Here is a 9,443-nt window from a genome sequence, read left to right on the forward strand (position 1 = left end):
CACACACACACACACACACACACACCCTTAAATCTGATTATACTCCACAGATACATCAAACACGATGTTCACCAGCTCACCTGCGCTGAACATTTACAGCTTCCCGTGGGAGAGGTTGAGTGGGCGGAGTCACGGCAAGACGCAATCGTAAAAACACGTGACGGGAGAAAAATAAATGATTTTTTTTTTTTTTACTGATTTGCGTTCCATTTATAGTTGGAACTCGGAGTTTTCCCGAGGACGTCTTTACGGCCATCGTCGGCTAGTCAAATCACAGCATTAGCTCATATGCTACGTCGTGTCCAAATGGAGCTGTCAGACAAGATTGACAGCTTCAGTGTGTCATCAAACATCTTTATCACTTCAGCAGCATTAGTAACTCTTACCATGTAGCTAATCAAATCACACTGCGCAAACATTAGCATTAGCTAGGGGTGGAGTGGCGCAGTGGTTAAGACCTGTGTGCGAAAGACATCATAATCGCAATGGTCCCAAGTTCGATTCCACCCCTAGCTGATTGTACTCAATTCAATTGTAAGTCGCTTTGGATAAAAGCGTCTGCTAAATGACATGTAATGTAATGTAATGTAATTAGCTCATACGCTACGTCATCTGTCATCGGCCATTGACAGTTTTTGTGTGTCCTACATAAATAGCTATGGCGCGTTCCGTTTGCAGTTGGAACTTTCCGAGGACGCCCTTACCGCCGCGTTGGCATTGGCTGAAACACTTCTCGTTCACATTGAATGGGAACCAGCAAAAAATTGGAGGGGGAATTTTTAAACTCGTCCCGAAATAACGAAATAAGGCAGTTGCTGGAAAAGAAAACCTGCGTAACGCGTTGAATTTGTTCATATTCAAAAGTTACGTAGTGCAGTTTTACGTTGAAAAGCCATCGCTAAAACCCACAGTGTATGAAATTGTACGACGTTTGTGTTTGAGTCTACAATAAAGAAACAAACACACCAAAAAATCATATTTGTACGATATTATCAAAGAACCTGACGTCACTAAAGTCAATACACGGTTAAATACACGATGTTCGTTTTCTATATGACACCATTGTAATACCGCGCGTGTGTGTGTGTGTGTGTGTGTGTGTGTTCCCTCCTCTCCCGTCTCTCCGTTGCCTACGTGGGCCATGTTCGTGTCCTGCGCCTGTCCTCACTCCGGTCCGCAGGTTCTGCTGCGGTTCTGCTGCTGTTACCAGGAGGACAAGCTCAGTTCAGTCCCATGTTCGTCTGTGCGCGTCCCTCCGTCGGTCTGTCCCGCCGACTGTGCCTCCTCCGCCGGTTCGTTTGTCTTTTCCCGGTCCGTGTTCGTTTTATTCCGTCTGTGTCCGTCAGTGGTTTCTGCGTCGCTTCCGTGAGGAGGAGGAAAAAAACGTCGACGTTACACACACACACACACACACCTCCGTGTTTCTGTAGCTCCGCCCACACAGAGAGAGAGAGAGCGAGGACATCAAAATAAAATAATGCAATATTCGTTTGTAGTAATGTTTTTTAAGACATATTTTAATAAAACAATTCAAAAAATATTTTATGGATTTTTTTTAAAATTGAAAAACCAACGCCAAAACAATAATAGAAAGAAATATTTTTTAAATCTACAAGTAAAATAAAAAATATATGTTTTTAGTAAAAATCAAAAAATATTTTGTGGAATTTTTGAAATTGAAAACTGACAGAAAAAAATAATTATGTATTTTTTTTTAAAATTACAATATTCATTGTAGAAATGATTACATTTTATTTATTATATAATGTAAGAAGTTAATCATCATGTATGTTGGGAAATTTAAAGTTTAACAAACAAAAAGTGTCAGTGTTAAATTCTAGATTCTTGTGTGAGTGAAATAATCCAGGCTTGGAAGTAAAAAAATGACATATAAAACAAAGTATCTAAACATAAATTCACCGTAAACTTCTTCCCTCAGAGTCACGATTAAAACAAACGGAATAAAACCTGTACCTTGTTTTGAAAAAAAAATCTGTTTCACGTAAATAAAACTACATTTCCCATCAGCCCCTGCTGGGAGCAGTTAATGCGTGTTGTGGTTGTGAAATGTTTTTCTGTTTTTGTTGAACATAAATATTGTGCGATGATGAGAATGAAACACTTTCAGAGCTTTCAGAGTTTCACACCCCTTAGCCGGGAAGTGGTTCAGTCCGAGCTCCATCAGGAACATTAGAACTTCGGGGTCCACTGCAACTGGGGTTACAGTTGAGCAAATTTTTTGAATGAATGATCAAATTCAAAAATACAAAAAAATAAATTGTTTTGTAAATATATAAACACAGACTTCGTTTTTCTTTACCTCATCTATCGTCGTCTTCTTCTTTCTCCTCCAGCTGTCCCAAGAGCTCCTGCTGAAGCTCCGCCTTCCTCAGCTTGTCGCGGCAGAGCGCCGCCCTCTGCGCCTGCTCCTTGTCCAAATTAGACAAAAATTTGTTCAAACTTAAAAATTGTGCAAATTTGACCCAAAGAAGTTTGAAATTTGACTAAACTTTTGGAAAACTTTATGCAAATTTGGTAGTTTTATTCAAATTAGCTTCGATGTTACTCACATTTGGTAAAAACATTTTTTTTTTCTTTTTTGTAAAATTTTGGTTACAGTTTACTCACATTTGGTTAAATTTAACGAAACTAACCTGTGGTACATATTTTGAATGGTAATAATGTTTTTACAGTAAAATTAGTAACGCAATTTTTGTTTAAGTAGTGGGGGGGGTTGCATTGGAAATATAACTAAGAAACGGGTTTTCTCGCAACTCATTGTTTTTATTAAACAATAAACTGTTTAAAAGCGAGCAACAGCAGCTTTGCCTCAGACCGCCGTGTTTTTGGTTTCGTTAGACGTTTGTTTTTTGTGACATTAATTTGTGCAATTTTTCGGTAAACATTAGCATCATATTTTTGTTTTGTTTTTTAACATTACTTGGTTTCTGGAAAACATCGTAGAAAACCAAAACCAAAAATTTGCTTCAATTACTTTGAATTTAATTTGCAATTGTACTTTTTACCTGGACCTCAGCGGCTCTGTTCCTGGTCGCCTTCGTCTCCGGAGTTTCCACCTCGCTTGTACGTTTGCCCGCAGTTGTCTCCGCCGAGGGTCAAGTTCACCAAAGTTACCAAAGTGAAGAAGTCGACAGCAAGATAACGACGGGCAGGCGTTTTATATGATGAGCAGAATCACTGTGTTAAGATATGAGTGCTACCATGGGAGTTTACCTGAGAATTCTGCAACGATATTTACTCATTAAAGTTAAGCAATCAAAAACACTCACTTCCTATTCTTCTCCTGTCACGGTATCTTGACTCCTCCCTCCAGCAGGTGGCCCACTGCTCGCCATCTCGTCCGTTTTGGACGGCGTGTTTCTCGTCGTCTGTGACACGTTTTCGTGGGGGTTAATCTTAGCAACGCTCACGACGGATTCATTCTGGCGAGGTTGGTTTTGTACAAAACATGTCATTTAGCGGACGCTTTTATCCAAAGCGACTCACAATGATGTCTTTTACACACAGGGTACCGGTCTTAACCACTGAGCCACTCCACCCAGTAACTGCGTGAACAACAGAGGGACAACGGTTGTTGAACAAATAAAAACTGCACAAACATTTGAGCTAACTTCCTGTCATTTACATTTTGTTTTGACATTTCTACAGCCATAAAATCAAAATAAATCCACACATATCAGGGTCAAGGTCATTAGAGGGCGAAGAGACACTGACTTTGAGTTTACTCCCGACTCCCAGCATGTTCTGGATCTCCCACATTCTCTCAGTGAAGCCTTTGATGCGAACGCCACTGCTGTAGTTCATCTTGTTGCCAACGTATGGGATGGCACTCTCAGGGGGGAGGTTACCTCTGAGGGGGAGGAGACAGGAAACCAGAGAGAACCACTGATGGACATTCTAACATGTTCTGATCTTTTACAGATATATCTAATTTTATACATTATATATGTGGACATACATTAAAAATATACTCTCTGAAAGACACTGACATTCTCAAATGTTTTCTTTTTTATACTAAATTAATCAGAAACCCTGATTCATAGCAGATTTTTTGTCTTTTCTGGCCTGACATTATTTTAATATTTGATGTATTATATTGTAATTATAATGATAAGTTACCTTTGTTTAGAAATCACCTACAAAAACAGTTGGAAATGTGAACTTTGAAATTTAAACCAAAATACAAAGCATAGCAACGAGACCAAAAATCCTATTCATGGTTAATATTCAATGGAATTGTTTTTTTAATCATCATAAAAGTACTTAATGTTGTCATTATTTATATATAGAGAGTTTTGTGACACCAACATTTTCTATTTTACAACATTTTTGATGATTAGCATACAGTATATCAGTGAATAAAAATGAATTAATAATATTTATTATTTGTTGTTAATTATTTGTTTTTTTTATTATTTCTTTTTTCTTTTTTTGTTAGTGTTAGTGTAGGATTTTTTAAGTCCAGGAGATGGCAGCAAAGAACCACCATAGATCCAAGCTGCTGTTGCTGACATGTATTCTGATGTTAAAAAGCTTGTGTGTACAAGTAGAACATGGTTATATATTGTTTTTATATATTACATATCTAAGAGGTTACTTAGATTATAACCTAAACTGTAAGTATGTATTATGACAAAAACTTAGTATGTGCTATAGAAGAGGTTTTAAATCGTCTCAGAGAAAGTGTGTGGCTCTTAAAAGAGCCGTTGTTGTGTTGAAGGGTCCGCGTTCACTTCTTGGACGCGGCCTTCTCGGTCTTCTTGGGCAGGAGAACAGCCTGGATGTTGGGCAGGACTCCGCCCTGGGCGATGGTGACTCCGCCCAGCAGCTTGTTGAGCTCCTCGTCGTTGCGGACAGCCAGCTGCAGGTGGCGCGGGATGATGCGGGTCTTCTTGTTGTCGCGGGCGGCGTTTCCGGCCAGCTCCAGGATCTCAGCGGTCAGGTACTCGAGCACGGCCGCCAGGTAGACGGGGGCGCCGGCGCCCACACGCTGGGCGTAGTTGCCCTTCCTCAGCAGCCTGTGGACACGGCCCACGGGGAACTGGAGCCCGGCCCTGGAGGAGCGGGTCTTTGCCTTGGCTCTGGCTTTGCCGGCACCGGTTTTACCTCTTCCAGACATAATGTCGTTGTTGTTGTTTGATTTCAAGTGTCAGACAAACTGTGACTCTCACTCAGCAAAGACTCCGTTTTATCTCGCTGGAAAACGCGGCTCCTCCCGGAACTTTTGGCGGACATTTTCAAAACTCTTTTGTCCAATGAGCAGCGGAGCTTCACAAAGAGGCTCGCGCCTCTGGGCGGCGCTGAGCTCCAGGAAGAGCCGCTGACCAACCAGGAGCCGGAGGACTGAAGCAGCGTCACCGCCCTCACGGCCGCTCCAACGCTATAAAACAAGCGCGCTTCCTTTCCTACCCACTACATTTGTCTTTCTTGTCAAGTGACGCGTCTCAGTCTAAAATGGCCAGAACCAAACAAACCGCCCGTAAATCCACCGGAGGCAAAGCCCCGAGGAAGCAGCTCGCCACCAAGGCTGCCCGCAAGAGCGCCCCGGCCACCGGCGGCGTCAAGAAGCCTCACCGCTACAGGCCCGGCACCGTGGCCCTGCGCGAGATCCGCCGCTACCAGAAGTCCACGGAGCTGCTCATCCGCAAGCTGCCCTTCCAGCGCCTGGTGCGCGAGATCGCGCAGGACTTCAAGACCGACCTGCGCTTCCAGAGCTCCGCCGTCATGGCCCTGCAGGAGTCCAGCGAGGCCTACCTGGTCGGTCTCTTCGAGGACACCAACCTCTGCGCCATCCACGCCAAGAGAGTCACCATCATGCCCAAAGACATCCAGCTGGCCCGGCGTATCCGCGGGGAGCGAGCTTAGATCTCACAACAACAACAACGGCTCTTTTAAGAGCCACACACTTTCTCTAAAAGAGCTGATAATCTTAATTGAAATAGTTGTTTATAGTAAATGTCATCCTATGATGCTAGTGCAATAACAGTCATTATGAAATCATGTTAAATGTCATTACAATTAACCATATTTGATAGAAACACATCACCTTGTGTTTCACACACACGTGTATATATACATACATACATATATGTGTCATATATAACAATATCTACATGCAGTATATATACACACATATATATACTGCATGTAGACATTGTTCCATTTCAATGTATACATGACCTGTGTTCTGTGAATCTCACAGTTCTCATCACGTTAACATTTGATAAATCACTGAGTTTATGTTAGTTGATTATTCCTAACATCAAATATGTATATATATATATATATATATATATATATATGTGTGTATATATACAAGTCTAAATGAAAACATGGTTTCACTTAACAGCTTGTATTCTGACTTTCTTGTGCACAACTTTCCGTTTAATGAAGAAGGAAGTGAGAGCAGGACAGGAAGTCTGTGTACCTGTGTTTTTTTTTAATCTACGATCACTGGTGAGTGCTATTCTGTGTTTCTGTGAGGATGTTTTATTGCCTCACTTGCATGTTCAGGTGGCAGTTTGGTAAGTTGATAAAGTGTGCGTCTGTTTCCTGCATTATTTGGTTGTCGAGCACAGTCTATGGTCCTTATTTAGCATTTTGTGAAATGTATTCATCTGTGTGAATTAGAGAAATAGTTGGAAATGTCCTTTATTTCTTCTTGCTTATTCCAATTTACATATCTGAACGAAGTGGAATGTATTTAATCCCCCGGTTTAACATAAAGTCTCCAAGATTATGAACATAATCCATATTTATTCTCTTGGTGTCAGAAAGTATCTTCAAACGTTTTCTACCTAGACTCTAGGGAGTCTAATTTTTAAACAAGGAACAACACATTCTAGTCTGTCATGAGTTTTATTTTTTTAAAAAGTCAGAGTCTGTAATTCAACAGCGACGGCGGCAAAAAACAGACAAATGTAATGGGTTGTCACAAAAGCACAGGTCAAAGTTTCCAAGAAAACGTTTTGTTCTTTCACTTCCTCGCTGAGCCACAAGGTGGCATCAGAGACGACTGCTGAATACAAATACATCAACACATTTTTCCACGGAAACTTTCATCTGTCACTATCTGTCATCCGTCTGTCCTTCATTATCTGCCCTTTGAAACAACTATTTTATTTTTCATCTATGAGGAACTGGGACGTTTCTGTCACCAGAGACCAGTAAGTACAGTAGAAACGCAGCCAACCCTCAAGAGGAATCATTCATTGTTGGATGTCCTACAAAATGAGGGCACTTAAAAGCCTTCACTTCTGTTTGCGACGTAACCGACGCTCATTTGTCCGCGTTGTTGTTTCGGACGTCTTCGCCGCCGCCGCCGCTGCTGCCGGGTGCTTCTGTCTCACCGTCCTCGGTCACCGACACTCCCTGGAAGCTGTGCTCAAACTCGGGTTCGGGGAGCTGCAGGGTGTCAGCCGGTGGAGCGGGCGATATCCTGGATTTGAACCGAGCCAGGCCCCGCCTCTGCCTCCCCAGGGCTTTGGGGCTCGGCAGGCTTCGCACGGACGCCCTTGACGTCTGCCTGGAAAACTGGACGGAGAACTGGCGCCCGCGGGGATGAGGTGGCGGACGTTTCAGGTTGCTGCGCGTCGTCCACCGGAATTCCTTTGGTCCGAGTTGGGTTGGGGAGCAGCAAACTGAAGAGTTGGCTCTGGAAACACAAGTAAATCAAAGCAGATTTCATTGAACAGAGAATAATATCAACAAAAGAAACTCAGAAATAATTGAACTCCGAAAATGTCAAATGGATCACCTTGGAGTTTCCACACTGGGTGCTTCTTGCGTGAGTAAATGATCCAGTCCATTCTGAATTTTTGTTACTTCAACGCCATCCGAACAATCCCCACTGTGACAGACATTGTTCAAAAACAACGGGCTAACGGCGAGTTGGGGGAAAACCTCGCCGGGCGAGTGTTCAGGAGACGGAGGGTTGCTGCTGACCTCCTTCAAGGTGGACAAGGTGTCGACGGGGGCCGGCGGCGTGACCAACCAGGAGGGCGGACTCCGGGCGTCTGCACCTGGACTGAGTCTGGATGAAAAGGAGATTTCATCTTTACTGTGAAGTCTGGATGTAGACTACCAGTGGTAGACGGCGCTGCCACCTGTACCTGAAGTCTGGGAAGAAGCCTCCTGTTGCATCGCTGCTGTGGCGTTTGAAGAAGGGTCGAGGAGGTCGCAGGTCGGGAGGTTCCTGAACGCTGAGCAGCCGACGGACTCGACCAAGAACCTGCAACCCAAGGGCATGAAGACGACCAAGAAATGAAAGTCAACATTTTAAAAACCAATTCCCTATAAGAGGACCGAAGAAAATTCATGAATTCTGAAATTTTGAATTGATAAATTGAAACAATACTCTTTGATACTTTGATACTTTGAACAAACAAACATCGTATTACCGACTCTTGACGCCGAGCCAGAATCGACTCCGGTTGTTGTGGACAGTTATTGCTAACTTCAGCCTCGTCAAAATTCAGAATTTCGGAGAGTCTGTAGGAAAAAAAGGAGTTGAAATAATCAAGACAATATCACTTTTATCAGAGGTCGATAACCACCTAATGTTACTGTTTGTGTATCAACCCCATGTCGGTGGTGGAGCCGAGGAATGATGGGATGCAGTAGTCGGCGGCGGCCAGCGTGTACGGCGGACGAGCGTCGCAGTCGTTCCAGTACATGTCTTTAGTCAGAGGCGGCAGATCCATGTGCATCTCGTCCACAGCCAACAGCGACACCTAGAGGAGCGGAAAACAGGAAGTGATTGTCATTATTAGCAGCAGTGGTTTGATTAACTAACCCTTCTTCATTTTTGTGAGAACGTTTTAAAACATGTAACATTGGTTTGTCCGTTGTGACTGCTGTAGAAAGTTAACAAAGCCCGAACTTTACAGCTATTCCTGTAAACAAATACATTTTCAGAGATGTTTGGTAACTTCATTTGAAAGCGTAATGTTATGTAAACACTTGGTTAGTAGCAGTTAAACTGTAGTTAAATTGGGGAAAAGTCTCCTGCGACCGTATCAACAAAACAAATTTAAAAACCAGGCGCCGAAAACAAGGGATTATACACTGGTCTCCAAAGCCTTTTTATGTTTTTTATACAGAAGATTAAGTTTATTTTATTCAGTGTTTTGTCTGCCAGAGTTGAAAATGTTGATAAAAATAATCATTTAAATTTGGATACATTTCTTCTAGTTTTCGCAAAAAAAGTACTATTCTATTTAACGCATAACACCGGAAGTTGTTTTTGTAATCTAATCCAAACCAGACTTCTGTTTCGTTGTAATTGAATTTTTCACCAGTGTGTGTATTACCACGAGAAGTTTTGAATCTGGGCTCTTAAGCGCTGATTGGTCACTGCACAGAGTCCGCCCTCTCGTGGTCACATGATGTGTCGGCAGGATGAGGTCACTTGTGTTTTCTAT

The 9,443-nt window shown here is 42.6% G+C and overlaps 3 protein-coding genes across 3 annotated transcripts; 1 reads left to right on the plus strand and 2 right to left on the minus strand.

Annotated features, from left to right (window-relative positions):
• Positions 1–4,550: 4,550 nt before the first annotated feature.
• Positions 4,551–5,281, minus strand: LOC122761305 (histone H2A-like). Its single transcript, XM_044016485.1, has one exon. The coding sequence runs from the start codon at positions 5,138–5,140 to the stop codon at positions 4,751–4,753; it is 390 nt and encodes a 129-aa protein (XP_043872420.1). The 5' UTR covers positions 5,141–5,281; the 3' UTR covers positions 4,551–4,750.
• A 172-nt stretch (positions 5,282–5,453) lies between these two features.
• On the plus strand, positions 5,454–5,897 carry LOC122761304 (histone H3). Its single transcript, XM_044016484.1, has one exon. It carries the CDS (start codon positions 5,476–5,478, stop codon positions 5,884–5,886), a length of 411 nt encoding a protein of 136 aa, XP_043872419.1. The 5' UTR covers positions 5,454–5,475; the 3' UTR covers positions 5,887–5,897.
• A 944-nt stretch (positions 5,898–6,841) lies between these two features.
• On the minus strand, positions 6,842–9,012 carry LOC122761306. The gene is made up of 5 exons (XM_044016486.1): positions 8,602–9,012; positions 8,421–8,511; positions 8,133–8,251; positions 7,778–8,053; positions 6,842–7,675 (listed from the first exon to the last, which is right to left on the minus strand). Exons 1-5 carry the CDS (start codon positions 8,727–8,729, stop codon positions 7,300–7,302), a joined length of 990 nt encoding a protein of 329 aa, XP_043872421.1. The 5' UTR covers positions 8,730–9,012; the 3' UTR covers positions 6,842–7,299.
• Between the last annotated feature and the right edge of the window lie 431 nt (positions 9,013–9,443).

The sequence above is a fragment of the Solea senegalensis genome, unplaced genomic scaffold (assembly GCF_019176455.1).
Source record: "Solea senegalensis isolate Sse05_10M unplaced genomic scaffold, IFAPA_SoseM_1 scf7180000014529, whole genome shotgun sequence".
Classification (NCBI taxonomy): Eukaryota; Metazoa; Chordata; class Actinopteri; order Pleuronectiformes; family Soleidae; genus Solea; species Solea senegalensis.

Bases quoted from the DNA above. Each gene is read 5' to 3' on its own strand.
- LOC122761304 (XM_044016484.1), top strand. From the start codon at position 5,476: ATGGCCAGAACCAAACAAACCGCCCGTAAATCCACCGGAGGCAAAGCC.
- LOC122761305 (XM_044016485.1), bottom strand. From the start codon at position 5,140: ATGTCTGGAAGAGGTAAAACCGGTGCCGGCAAAGCCAGAGCCAAGGCA.
- LOC122761306 (XM_044016486.1), bottom strand. From the start codon at position 8,729: ATGCACATGGATCTGCCGCCTCTGACTAAAGACATGTACTGGAACGAC. The intron at 8,054-8,132 runs GTACAGGTGGCA...CTTTTCATCCAG, and splicing joins GGCTTCTTCCCAGACTTCAG to ACTCAGTCCAGGTGCAGACG. The intron at 7,676-7,777 runs GTGATCCATTTG...TTGTGTTTCCAG, and splicing joins CCCAGTGTGGAAACTCCAAG to AGCCAACTCTTCAGTTTGCT.